This window comes from Prionailurus bengalensis, chromosome B2 (genome assembly GCF_016509475.1).
Source record: "Prionailurus bengalensis isolate Pbe53 chromosome B2, Fcat_Pben_1.1_paternal_pri, whole genome shotgun sequence".
NCBI classification, from domain to species: domain Eukaryota; kingdom Metazoa; phylum Chordata; class Mammalia; order Carnivora; family Felidae; genus Prionailurus; species Prionailurus bengalensis.
The window spans coordinates 91,502,062-91,517,306 of NC_057349.1; the positions used below are offsets into that span (position 1 = coordinate 91,502,062).

Here is a 15,245-nt window from a genome sequence, read left to right on the forward strand (position 1 = left end):
CTGTCACATGCAAGAGCAACACCAGCCCATATTAAAACAAAGTTTATGATTTGGATTTAGGTTTCAATCTGGGAGGAAGTGCTGTCCTACTACTGCATTACCTCAGCCATGCTGCTTCCAATTCACGCTTGGCTTCCCTTCCACCCACCTGAGGTGTCAATGTATCTCATGCATGAGGTCTGGTTATAGATTCACTCAAGCTTCTGTACCTCTTGTCTGGCAATGGCTCTGCCATTACTTCTGCCTTCTGTACCATTCTCCTTGCCCAACCCACTCCTTTATTTAGCTCTTCCCTGAAATCTTTCTAGTTTCTGCTCTTCACCCCGCATGTATTACTCTCAGCCTTTCCTTAACAATGTCATGTTTTTTATTGTACTATTAAATTTTATCAAGAAGTTGGAATTGTACATGTATGGGGATTGAATGTCCTAGTGTTACTAACTTTGGCCCTTGTATACTACAAAAACTATAGCTAAGGATGATAAATCAGTGATTCTCACTTCTAATTGTAATAAACAGTTAGCAGTTTTCAGGATGCCTCTGACTTTAAGGTATTTATTCAATGCCCATTTATTTCCCTAAGTTTCAAGTTCAAGTTTCCTTCAATTGTCCAGGAAGGTCCAAACGCATTTTCATATAGCAAAACTGTTAACAGCCTTTTAGGTTTGAGCACATGGACTGCAGAGTCTGTGTTCTGCCCAGAAAGTCTGATATGTGGAGTTCTGATGGAGTAGGAACTTTTTGTAGAAACTTATCCTACCTATCATGTAAGTGGCTAAATATTCTTAAGGCAAATCATAATCTATATACAGGTTTGACAAAAAAGAAATAGGACAGCCCAGCCAAATTGAGCTCATTTTACTACCTATTCATAAGCAAAACATGGGTGTACCAATAAGAATAAATTCCAGTTATGCCACTTATTAGATTTAAGCCATTTTCAATGATCTCAAATTCCTGTGCCTCTTTTTCTTATATAAAGAAGAAAAAAACATACCTCTCAGAAGTTTTGTGATGAATCAGTAAAACAAATTTTGTGGATAGTAAGTGGTCTAAATATTATCAAATATTATCAAAAATCTTCTGGGTCCCAAAAGAATAAAAACAATGAATGGCTTGTTTTTACTTTACTTTTTTATGAAAGAATTTAGAATGAATCTGAAGAGGTCACGGATATACGATTAAGGGACTAACTCATGGAGGTGGCAAGATTGCATCATACTGATGAGCAACAGAAACAAAGAACATTGCATGGAGACAGAGGGTTGCCAACTGGACCCTGTATTCAGAAGTACCACATTGGAATGACAATTAGAGACTACTGCTTAATATCAGTTCTGAGAGGCCATGCAATGCATAAGCTTATTTCTTGAGAAGGATTCCTCCTTCATCTTACTAAGACTGAAAAATTCTTTTTTTTTAAAACAGGTTCTTGCCTGCTGCCGGTCCAGACTCACCTCCACCACATCATAGCCTTTACTTGATTCCCCTTAGTACCAACCAGTTAGCTCACAAGATTTTTTAACTTCCATACTCTCATAGGATTATGTTTTTTTTTATTTGTTTGCTTTAATTTTTTTAGTGTTTATTTATTTTTGAGAGAGGGAGAGACAGAGTGCAAGAGAGGGAGGGGCAGAGAGAGAGGGACATACAATCTGAAGCAAGCTCCAGGCTCTGAGCTGTCAGCACAGATCCCAATGTGGGGCTCAAACCTGTGGACCACGAAATCATGGCCTGAGCTGATGTTGGATGCTTAAGTGACTGAGTCACCCAGGCACCCCTCATAGGGTTATGTTTTGTACATGCACTTTCCTCTTTTTTACAAGTGCCTCCTCTTTTTCCACCTACCAAATGGTTACCCCCTGTTAGGCATCCTATCCCCTCCACGTCTATTGCACTTTAGAGATACTCACACTATTATATATCACATTGGAGAAATTTATTTGCATGCCTATCTCCCTACTACCCTATAATCTCCTAGATGGCAAACATCTACTGTTTATGTTTTACTTCTGCATTCACAATTCAAAGCACATGTGACGTGCTGCCACATATTTCTGATATATTAACATCTTTCAACCATTCATATGACAAGATGTATGCTCAAAGCATAATTGCTGAAGGCATTGGGAGTTAATGGTACTCTTTTCTGGGACAAAAATATAAAATAAAATCTGAGCTCCTGAAGAGCCACATTTTACCTGGCACGTTCTGGTAAGTATTGTTAGTCATGGGCCCACCACATAAAACTTTTTAAGCTGCTTCATCAGTGTTGACTTTAAATCATATTTGATGTATTAAGTGGCAGGATAAACCCAGTAACAGCAGCATTCTGGGACAGAGCCAAAATAAGCTCTGTGAAGGATCGTTTGTGGCTTCATAACTGCACTGACCTGGACACAAGTGGGGATTAAACAACAGCAGGTTAGCTAATCAGCCCCTGTCTGGAGAGTGGAAGTTGGGTTATCACAAGCTGAGAGGGCGGGTAGAGTGACGGAAAGACGTGTACATCTGACAGTACAAATCTGGAGACAAAGGAGCCTGCAGTGTGGCCATCAGAATTGAACAATGGGGTGGGCTGGTTCCACTGAGGGTGGGTCAGTAACACTGCAGGTGATGAAGTAGCTCTGAAGAAGGACGGAGAATGCTGTGAAGGAGGAGGACTGGACAGAACCCCTGGTTTGCCTAGGACGTTCCTGACTTGTGCTTGTTTTCCTGGTCTGATTACTATGCACTTAGTGTCTATCTTTGAGACGCTTAAAAAGACCCCAGTTTGATGAAAAATAATAAAGTGACTTTAATTGTAAATAACCATTGAATCAAAATATAACCAACCTCTGGTCACAAATCAAAGTACTTTCTTTTGAGGGAGTTTCTAAAACATTGTTGTGATGCATTTCTGGGTTGTGTTGGTTTGTATGTTTGTCCAGAATCTCTTTGAGGGAATCATTTTAGTCTCTATAGTTCAGGCAAGGCTCATTTTCATCTCTCACAACCCACTGATCCATCTAACTTCAACTCTTCTGGTCTCACCAAAACAATCCCAATCTGGGCCAGACAGACTCCTTCTTTGGATTTTGACATAATTTGGGATGAAAACCTCTCTTTATAAGTGTGAAATCATGTTGGTTATCTGTGCCATCAAATGGGAAAATGTTAAAGAGTAACAAAGGCAACACAGAGGAAGAGAGAACAGAGCAACAGAGAAAGAATTCCTATCTCCAAACATGCCTGGAGTTTATTTTCAGTTACAGGATGCACTGAGTTCCCTTTTTGTTCAAAGCATTGTGAATTAGGTCTGCACATATTACCAAGAGAGTTCTGACAAAAACAACTGCCTTCTCATTACACTGCACAGCTTTTTATTTGCCCTATCTCATTATACCCGGCGTAGGCCCACATTCAGCATCTGTATGAATAGGACAAAGAGAAATTAGATGATAGGATGGACCTAGAGCTGAGTCAGCCTAGGACAAAGCCACTTAACCATGACTGTGGTGCCCCTATAGTAAGCACAGCACTTAAGTTGCCATGGCTGGAAATCAGTCACTAACGTGCTTATCCTCTCGTGAATCAGATGCAAGTAAGTTGTCATAACAGTAAGCTAATACAAATACACCGATAATTCTTTTGGCTCCTCATAAATGGAAGCATTCTAAATAGAAAATGGACCTTAGCACATATTGAACTTAGACCTCAAGGCAATAGCAGCCAAAGACTTTTACCCTTGGCATGGTCAAAAGCACTCTTTGCTTTCTAATAATGACATAATTACTTTTTCTCATAGCAATGAGAGAAGAAACAGGGACAACATATTTTGGTATTGACTTGGGAAATAATCAGCCTGGCAGCCTCTGCCTTCCAGGGATCATAGGTATCCTCCATGTAACACCTCAGGTCAGTGCATTTTCTGAAGCAGGCTGTTATCGGGTAGGAGCCCTGTGAGGTGGTGTAGAGCTAGTCTTGCAGCTTGGACCCAGCCTCAAGCACATGGTAGAGGAGTCTCCCTCTACTTGTCCTAGAGAATCATAAGCCACTGTTGTAATCTGCCTGATGCTTTGGAATTCTTTGGAATTGAGTTGAGCCTAAGGACTCCATCTTTCAGTGGCCACTCAGCATAGTTCCACCTAACTGCTCTCATAGTATCCAGGCCTGTACTAAAACTGTCCTGTGTTCCACCTTAAAAGTTCCAGATCACTGTACTCACCAGACTTATGAAATAAGCCTAATAGGTTATGGATTGCTGCTAGATATATGCAGACATAAAATGTGTAAGGTCAGTGCTAGTCAGGAGGCTTTTAGAATAATCCATCTGCAAGATAATAATAGCTCAATTCAGTGTATTAGAAGCAATAAGAGTTGGTAGAAAAGATTTTCTAATAGTTTGGATATAAGATATGCTAGCAAGAGCTGATCAAAGATAATACCAAGGTTTTGGGCCTGGGTAAATGGAATGATAAGAGTTGCCATTATACTATGTGGGGAAAACTGAGGGAGGAGGAGTTTTGGATGCTGAGGACATGAAGAGCCAATTTTGGAATGTTGTATATTATTTACTATATAACAAAGTAAAGATGCTGCATTATTCAGGAGACTCCAAGACCACCTTCCCTTCTGACACCGATTGCAATTTCAAATGTCCCCAATATCACCATCAAGTTTGGTAATTCACTAAAACAGCTCAGAGAATGACTGAAAGTGGTTATTCTCTTTGTTACAATTTATAGCATCAGAAGGATACAGATTTAGGCCAGCTGAGAGAAGAAGCACATGGGACAGAGTCCAGGAGAGGGTCCACCCTCAGAGATTGCAGTTGTCTTCCTCCAACAACTCGACTTGTGGACAGTGCTAACTTTTTCAGGCCACAGTGAGTGACAGTATGCATGGAGTATTGCCAACTAGGAAAGCTCATGTGAGCATTGGATGTCCAGAGTTTTTACTGGAGATCGGTCATGTAGACATGGCTGAACACACACTTGGCTGACCTGTAGTCTCTAGCCCCATCCAGAGGCTGAGCTGACACCTCAAAACCCAAAGCCCCTAACATAAATCACATTGTTAGACTATCCAAAGACACTCTTATCAGGCAGGACAGTCCAAGGGCTTAGAGAGCCAATAACAAAGGCCAGACCTCTCTTTGGCAAGGTTAATTTTTTACTACCCAACTGTCAAATAGGAAAGGGAATTTAGGACTCTAGAGTTCAAGGAAGAGGTCTGGCAAGAGATATAAGTTTGGGAGTTATCGGCATATAGATGGAGTATTAATTAGGTTCCTAGCAGGAAGCAGGATTTACTTAGATGCTTGAAGTGAAGAGATTTTGATAGAGAGCACTCATAAGATTGCAGCCAGAGTCTGGGGAAAAAAAAACAAAAACAGTGCCTGTTCACACACTCACACACACACAGTGATTTTGGAGTTCCAGGAGAGAAATTAATTACCAGAAACCAGTGAGAAGGTTTAATATGTGCCAGACACAGTACTGATTCATATGCATTAGCTCATTTGATTTTTTTCTGGATGGTATTAATTATTATGGTCACATTTTTATAGATGAAAAAACTAAAATTTGGAAAATTGAAATATCATCTGTAGTGATTTCGGTAGAAAGTTAATGAGGTGGCATCAATGCAGACTGCCATGCCACAATATGGTTCAGGAATTTGGTATCATGATACAGCATAAAATGATGGCTTATGAAAAGGTTGCATATGTGTTTGAAAGGTCTCAGCCTTTCTCCATGATTTACCTGCTAAAGATTCTTCAGGTTCTGTCAGTTTATTACTTCCCCATTTAGGTCTTTCGAGGAGGCTTTTGCTTTGCTAGATGAGTATTGTGAGCATGTGTGGTATGGACTTTCCAAATGGAAACAGAGCAGAATAGAAACATCATGGCCAGATTATCCTGTGGGGAGAAGTCAGCGCAGAGATAAATAAGATTTCCCAGGGAAATAGAAACAGAAGAGGTGCATGTATGTGAGTGTGTGTGTGTGTGTGTATACACATGAGCCTGGTTGTGTGTGCACACATACATGTGTGTTATGTGTCAAAGCAAGTTTTCAGAATTTGGGGGGGTTTGAGAAGAAGAAACAATATAGAATTTTAATAAGTTGCTTTAGACAATAAATGTATATGCTTTTTAAATGTCTTCAGGAGACTGTAAGTGTCTGCGTTCCTGTTTGGATTCTACTTATTTGAATGCATCCTGGTTCAGGGTTGAACTTTGGGTCCTGCATTCATATAGAGAGCATGGTGCCTGAAATGTATCATCTGCACTGTATTATATTCCATTCTGAAGCGTAAAAAGGCTTTGCCATCAATAAAACAATATCATGGATAGGATTTGATGACACTAATAAATAATGAGGAGACCTTAATAAAGGGATAACTATTGGTAGGCCACTATGCCTACCCCATCACTCAGGTTCAAATCCCTTAACTGAAATATGCCTCTGAACCCAAAACTGGTCTCAAAAACATTTTTCACACAGTGCTACAGCTAGCCAGGGACAATTGACCTTGACATGTAAATTGAAACTCATTTGCTACTTGGTTTCCAATATATCAAGCTAAGTGTTTTTATATGTTTTGAGTTTTGAATATATTAGACTCTAGCATACTTTAAAGATACAGCAAATTTCAAAAAGAGAGAAGGCATTCCCTCTCTGTAAGGTTATTATGATTTGAAGATTTTCCTCCCAGGAGACCAGCCCTCTAATTTTACTCTCCCTAGCTTTCTCCCCCTCTTCTAAGAAGATGAAAACCACTTTGGAAGTTTCTTTTCATCTTCCCTGTCTCTTCTCCCTTTTTTTTCTAGACCCCAATTTTCTTTATTTTCTATTTTCCCTGTACTGATGAACAAATCTACCTCATGTCCATGGAGAGGAAGGCAGGCAAAAATTTGGAGACAGAATTATTTTCAGTGGCAATCTACTTCTCTAAGCCACTTTTGATTTTCTTATTATGATCAGCTCCCTTGTGTGTATTTAAAGCATTACCATAGATTGGAAACTCCATAACTGGTATAGATATTTTATTTAGTTTTCTTTAAAACACTCTGTAGCAGAAATACAACATTCTAATAAAAATAACTCCCTGAAATGTTTGGCCTCTCAACGAATTCTCTTTTCTCAACTGAAAAAAAGGGAGGGGGTGATGATGAAGCATTGAATGTGGATGAGTCATTCTTGTATAGTTTATTACACAATGCATTTGAAGGGTAGGGGAGAGGTCTGGCCTGCACAAAGACCACATTAACTGAAATGATAAATAGTCCTGATGAGTGAGCCAGGTGGCAAAACTCTAGTTTGTGTGGCTGCTGAAGTGGATACCTGGGTATAGGAGGAAACTTGGGACTCCCTTCCTGGGGCTGGGGGAGGCTGGGCCTGCAGAGAGGCAGTGTGATTGATCTCTTTAAGAAAGTGCCAGCTGGAGTGTGCATAAATGGCTCCTTCTGGCTTCTCCTTAAAAGCTGAATTGATAGCACCTTCTGAAAAGAGCAGCTCAGACCTCTGTCCCCTGTTAGCTTAAGATAAACCTTGATTTCAGCAACTGTAAAATATCTGAAAGTAGAAAAAGGTTAAAAAAATGTACTCAGTGAAGAAATTAAAGAGAATAGAGTGTAACTCATCTACCAAAATAAAGGGATAATTGCAATGTGGTGCTCTTTTTTGTTAGAAGATTTTCAGGAACCCATCTGTGCAGATTGTTTCTCTTTTATTATCATTACATCAACTAATTACATTAGGGAAAGAGAGGGCATTTTAATTAAAAGATTGTTTTAAGGAGTTATAATTCTACTCTTTCATTAAATAACTTCACTGCATGCCAAATTTGTTAAAGTATGCTCCATTTCTGAAAATTGTTGTTTGAGAATTATTTGTATTAACCACATTTTCAACAAAACAAATTTCATCCTTTTATTTCATCTCAGAAATGCGTTCTTTTTTATTTCTCCATTTTGACCAAAGAATCATAGGAAATTACCACATGTAAACCATCCCAATTATATTAAGAAGCTTACTTTTTTTCCTGTTTTATTTTACACAGCATACGTATTTAATATATGATGAATTTGATTAAGGTAATCTTTCCTGAAATTGGAATGTTTTTAGAACATGATAATTTGCAGGGGAATATTGGGGGAAGTAGGAAGATCAATAGAGATCCACAGAGGAAAATGCATACCCAGTATTGTAAGTAAGCATTCCTGCTGTTTAAACCCATTTCCCTTTGGATAAAAACCTCATCCAGGTATTTTAAATTGCAAGGATGCCATTAAACAACTCATTAAATAAAGTGGATAAACATCCATTCTTTGGATATTTTGAATCCATCTTCCTTTTTGTCAATTCTCTCTTACTCTTCCAAGTTGTCCTAAATAACAAAATCCAGAGATTTGTATGTAATTACCAGATAAAGGGAAGTCATAGGATCTAGAATGGAAAAACAATGTCACAGGATAGAGCAATGAAGACTTAGAAGGCAAGAAAGAAGTCTAAGCACCTGGTGCTGGAGATGGTGAAAAGCCAAATTTAAAAATCATGTTTCTACTTTCAGTATTCAAACAACTCTAGATTTCTGTCCTCTGATTGGAATCCTGAACTACTTTTATTCCAAAAAACTGAATGTAAAAAGCTTTACAGACATAACTTCTGTGTTAAAAAAAATGTATCTCATGCAGTTCAAGACTGAAAAAAATACAGTTATCGCAATCATTATATTTGCCCGTGAAACAATGTTTTACACATAGTAGATGTGCAGTAAAATATATGCTGACTGAATGAATAAAAGGAACACTTCAGTCTAATTCTTAAGTAGGAGATGGTAGTTCCTACTAGCAGCAGTTGTTTTTATTTATTTTTTTATTTATTTTTATTTTAGCTCTTCAATATTATTCCTTAGGGAAGCTAGCAAACTGAAATCTGTTACATTAATGCCAGCAGGGATATATATGTGTGAAGAGAATAAGTAAACATTTATTGCACCTGATGGCTCAAAGGACCATCCACATGAGCTCTTAAGAGACTTGAAAATACTTGCCAGGATTTATATTTAGGGTGAACTCTGCAAATACTATTTGTGGATTTTTATCCTTCAGAAAATTTCTATTTTTTTAGTCACTTGAGATTTTTCAATTCAAAGCTGTTGGATAAATCTGTAGCCAGCTATGTAGCTTCTTTTTCTTGGGTAATGAGTTAATCTCTTAAAATTTTTATTAAAATTTTGATGTTGTTAGGTTTTCAGTCAAAATCAGTGCCAAAATAACTTCCAAGAACAGATTTAAATACCAGCACTTTAAAAAAAAATTACTACAGTCTTCCTAATCTTTGCCAAAATAACAACATTGACAACTGCTACTTTTCGAGAGTCTAATATGTGACAGTTCCTTTTTTGGTGTTTTGTAATTAGTACATATATGATTTTACCCTGTTATGGAGAAGAAGAAGGCAAAGCAGAAAGAGATATGATGTCTTGCACAAAGTCATACAGATCATATATATATATATATATATATATATATATATATTTAAATTTTTTTAATGTTTATTTTTGAGAGAGAGAGACAGAATGTGAGCAGGGGAGGGGTAGAGAGAGAAGGAGACACAGAATCCAAAGCAGGCTCCAGGCTCTGAGCTGTCAGCACCAAGCCTGATGCAGGGCTCGAACCCACGAACCGTGAGATCATGACCTGAGCCAAAGTTGGATGCTTAACCGACTGAGCCACCCAGGTGCCGCCAGATTGTGTATTTTTGAACGAAGAATCCAACCAGCACTGAGAGGCTGTTTCTACTATGATAGACTAAATTCCCCAAATTTATATTTGACTTGCATAAGATCTTGTAAGATAAGTAAAGCCAAGGATAGCTTTTTTTTCCTTATTCAGCAAAAGGTGTTATTAGATCATTCTGCATTTATATATTTTATGAGAATAGAAAATCCGAGCTAGGAAAAATTTATAAATAATCCAATTAGTAATTCTTTGACTTTTTGGTTTTTATATCATCTTACATTCTTTTTTTTTTTAATGTTTTATTTATTTTTGAGACAGAGAGAGACAGAGCATGAGCAGGGGAGGGGCAGAGAGAGAAGGAAACATGGAATCTGAAGCAGGCTCCTGAGCCGAAGTCGGACGCTTAACCGACTGAGCCACCCAGGCACCCCAATCATCTTACATTCTTAAGGATAATTAAAGATCTCTAAAAACATTTGTAAGATTTTTGTAAGTTTCTTTAATATTTGACTTAGTGGAAGGAAGCTGGGATTTTCATATCTGATTCCTTATTCAATCTGCTGTGACATCATCTGTGTCTCGTAACCTCTACTGGAAGTCTCCATTGTCAATTTGGGAGAGAATGAAAGAAAAAAGCTTTAGTATTATTATGTATTATTGTTAAAATAGTTGGACCTTAGGGAAAACCCCCAAAAGAGTACAGACATGTGTGGACCTTACTTTGAAAACTGCTGATCTAGATAAAACTCATTTAATAGACGTAGAAACCAAAGTGTCCCATCAATCTGTTACTGAACTCAAGTCTGATGATGGATTAGGAAGGGACTGATACTTTCCTATAAGGATATTATACGTGATTAGGATGGGCACTAAGCTACACTATGGAAATACATGGAGATGATTTTGAGGGAGTCTATTTTTACCTCTCTCCTGCTCCTACTAATGGCACAATAATCTGCCCCCACCTCCCTAGTAGAACTGTCCTTGCCTAGGTCATCAGTTATCTTCTAGTTAAATTTAATAAACACTTTCTTAAAGTGTTTACTATTATTTCTTTGTTACTAGCAACCCTTGACATGGATGATCACTCCCCTTCTTTTGAACGCTCAGTTGACCTGATCCTCCCATGATCTCATGCTCAGTGGAAGCACTCTCTCCCCCTAGTTGTCCAAGCCAGAAATCTGGGAAACTTCCCTGACTCAGTGCTCTCCCTCACCAAGTACTCTCAGTATTTTTTTAAAAATCTCTTTCTGGTCCATCCACTTCTTTCTCCATCTTGCCCTGTACACACATCTTTGCATTTTCTAGCCTGCATTATTCCAACTGTCTTCCAACTCTTTCTTCCTCCAGTTTTAGCTCTTTTGATCTGTCATCCATACTGAAAATCTGAGTGGTTCTTTTGAAATGCAGATTCCAAGTGGGCACTTTCCACCACCTTTAAGACCTCAACTCTAAAGTAATTTGCATGGGCTTCTTAGGCAGCCTCATGCCCCCTTAAATTAAACTTTCATCACTTCTTCCTTGCTTCTTAAGATTCTTTGCTCATGCTCTCTCACTCCCCTGCCAGTATAAAAACTGTTTTGTTCTGTTTTTTCTTCTATCTATTCCTTCCACTCTTACTCTTTTTAGTCAGGTAGTAACTTAGATGTCACCCTCTTGGAGTAATTTCTGTAAGCACTCTCATCCCGAATTAGAGGATTCTCCTATATATTCCTCTTCAATAATTGCACTTTCCCCATCAAAGTATTATTTGCCACTTTTTATTTATAATTGCCTGCTTAATGACATTTACCTGTCCCCCACCCCTCATATATTTTTAACATGGTATGGGTAGGAGATTTGTCTATTTTATTTTTTATTGTACTGCCAATATCTAAAACAATGCTTGACCTATAGTAAGAATTGAATAAATTTAACAAAATTGTTTGATGCAAGAGTAAATGAATGATGTCTTCTTTTCTTTCTCTCATTCCTACAGTCAGTTGTATGTACAGATTTCTGATTCACTTTTCCTAATGAAGTTGGAATTCATTCTTTGAACTATTTTATTGTTTTATGATGCTAGCTAATATAATATAGTTATTATCCTATCATATCATTATGCCAAAGTGTTTCAAAGAGTGACTCACATATGACACTGAAATCACACTTATGTTTGGAAATTGGTCTTACTTTTTGATGACCAGGAAAATCACCTGGGAAGATTGTTAAAAGTGTACATGCATGAGTCCTATCCTCTAAAGGTTCTGATTCAGCTTTTATATTATAACCAGCTTCATAGATTACTGTCATACCTTCCAAAGTATGGGAGCCATTGCCTTACTACAATTATACTTTGGTTTGTTTATAAAAGTAGTTAATGCTACTACCCTTTAACAATTTGTTAACAATTTGTTCTAATTTAGTTGCAGAGCACTCCTGTGTGCAAACAAACATATAGCCTTTTATACATGTTCTGGAGGATTTTATAAGCCCAATGTTACACTACTACAATTAAGCAGGTGTTATAAATTCAAATATTTGTTTTTACCTTTGTTTAACCCAAGTTTACATCTTTACTCATTATATGTACATTAATTCTCTGGACTGAATTGTATTATGTTTAATGAGTACATTGAATATAAATTAGCTATGTAATACTTATTTTAATATAGCTAGTACATCTAAATTTATAAAACAACATAAGATAATTGTAGTATGTTGTGTAATTTATGCAACAATTATTTGTAGAATTTTAAATGGCAAAATTCTCATAACTTACAATGAAGTAAATTTTATGGCACAATATTTTAAAAGCAAGAGGTACTAGGTATATTTGTAAATTTACATATTTTTACATTGTATGTCTCACTCGAGAATGAAAATACTGAAAACTAGTTATGTTAATTTTATTAACTATGTTACACGTATTAAAATGTGTATAGCATTACATGTATAAGACCTATTCATTTAAAAATTGAATGAAAAAGATTCCTAGAATTAGATTTTACTCCCTGTATCATGTGTTATTTTAATACACAGATTGTTTTTACTCAGAATAAGATATATTTTTATTCCTGTTATTCCAATTTCTAAATAGGGTAAAATCACACACACACACATACTCACATATATTGTTTGCAATACTAATATTTATGAAGGTAGTTCTTCAGGGAGATAGAAATGGAGAAAAATATAGAGATGAAACGGGAAAAAAAAGGTAAATAAGAAAGAAGAGTAGTAGGAGGAGACGAAGAAATTGCTTCATATCATTCCAAGATAGAATAGAAGTAGATGATCCTTTTTTCTTATCACACTTTTTAACATGTTGAGTCTTTTATATGAGTTCTTGAAGACGTTTCATTGCTTGAAGTTTGTATGAAAAAATAAATTTGATGGTATGTCTCTATTATTTAAAAATGCCTAACAGTTCTATGACCTATTGAACATGTGTCTATTAATTTGATATACTTTGAAACATAATCAGGAGCTATTTCTCTAGGAAAATATTTGCTTTACTAATACCGTGTGTGGTTATATTTATTTCTGGAGTTAATGTTCTATCTAACAAACAATACAAAAATGTTTTATTTCTTTAAGTAATTTAATAATGGTCCAGGCTACTACTTAGAGTCTATTTTATTAAAGAAAGTTACTTTACTCTTACATATATACCAAATTACTAGACAATTAGTTGTAAACAAAAACAAAAAAGTAACTCTAGTTTCTAACACTGGAAAATAATAACATAAATTATGTCCACTATAAAATACAGTGTTAAGTGGACAAACTGGAACAATAGTCACCGACTTACAACAACCTTTAAGACATAGTCACAAACTACTATTAATGTAAAATGCAAAACAAAACAAAATAAAACTCTATGTGTATCTGTGGAAATGCAGAGAAAATGTGTGGAGAAATAATTGTAAGCTGTTAACTGTGACAACCTTGTAGGAGCAGAATTGGGGTACAAAGGGAGACAGACTGTTTTGCTCTATATCCTTTTATTTATTTAAATTATTTTCATCGACTTATGTATATCTTTCGTAATTTGAAAAATACCTTAAAGAATTTGAAAAATGATCATTCTAACAAAACTAATGGGATCTGGAGTTAGGAAGTAGGAATTTCAGTGGTCCCACCATGAATGCACATATACATGGTCAAGGAAATCAGGCATTGTAGTGAGTATGTTCTGTGATTTTATGACCTACTCTGTTTTTTCTCTAATCTTCTTTTTCCCCCCTTTTTCATTAAAGGTCTCATTCGTTTGCAGGAGCTCATCAAAGCTCCATCACGGTACAATCTTCGGCTTAAAATCCGTCAACTACCTGCCGATACAAAGGATGCAAAACCCTTACTAAAGGAAATGAAAAGAGGCAAAGAGTTCCATGTAATCTTTGACTGTAGCCATGAAATGGCAGCAGGCATTTTGAAACAGGTAATCTTTAATTTACTTAAATTCTTGGTTTCTTTATTGAATTTGCATTTAAAGCATGGCCTTTTTTTTTAAGCAAAGTGTTATTGTCACATAGTTAAAATGAGCCATAGAAGTCACCTTGATGTAATTTTCTGATAGAAAAATCTGACATTTGCTTTTAATTAATTGTCTTTAAGAAAAAGTAATGTAAATACTGATGATCTTTAAAACACATTGTTTGAAGTTCTGAGGTTTTTTCAAATGGCTACAATGCTGTTTGTTAATGTGAATGCTGGTTATTATGATAGATATTTGTTTGTAATGAAAGGAAGGAATAAACTGACAGTCAATGATTGAGCAGCTCAACCGTTAAAATCAACCAGTTGAAAAAAGAGAAAAAAAGATTTGCTATTTAGCTGGCATCTTCTAGGAGATCCCTTGCACATCACTTATTTAATCAGCACAATGACCACATGAAGTAGAGACTATCTCCACCTCACAGATGAAGAAACTGAGTCTTGGAAAGATTGAATAACTTTCTCAGCGCCCACCAGCAAGGAACTGATAGAGGGATTAATATCTCGCCTAGTGATGTTAAGTATTCATTCCAGAATAAAGCATTGCTAACTCAAAAGTTAATACTAAAATCAATCAAACGAAATAATTTATAGCAGTAAAACCTTTTAGTGTTACTTTTGTACTATTCCAACCTAACAGTATACTGGAAAACAGCAATTATTATTCTCCCCTATATTACAGACGAGAAAAGAGACTGATGTTGGGCATTAAATGGCTGGTATGAGCCCATATATTTACTATGTAGTAAAGTCTAGATTTGGATTCAAGTCTTTGTACTTTGTTTTTTAAGCTCTTGTAAAGACACTGGCTGATATCACAGTGGCTTGGGATTAGTCAACTGTCCTGAAACCTCTCACGTATAAGATAAAATATCACTATTGGAGAGTTATGCAGATTCAGATGTCAAATTATATCCCATAAAATATAACTATCAATTGTAAATGCCTGTTATAACATGGTTAGTTTATTAAGCAGATGGTTGTCCAATCTTCCAATATGAATGTTGGTTTCACTGCAATAAAATATTTAATTGGA

General features: G+C 36.4%; 1 protein-coding gene across 6 annotated transcripts in view; it reads left to right on the top strand.

The window, feature by feature from the left end:
- GRIK2 (glutamate ionotropic receptor kainate type subunit 2) overlaps positions 1–15,245 on the top strand; it is a 662,286-nt gene that overhangs the window by 277,013 nt on the left and 370,028 nt on the right. For all 6 annotated transcript variants that reach the window (XM_043592016.1, XM_043592013.1, XM_043592015.1 and 3 more), the window contains one exon: positions 13,972–14,153. In XM_043592016.1, coding sequence (XP_043447951.1) covers positions 13,972–14,153 — 182 coding nt within the window. The remainder of the gene's footprint in view (positions 1–13,971; positions 14,154–15,245) is intronic.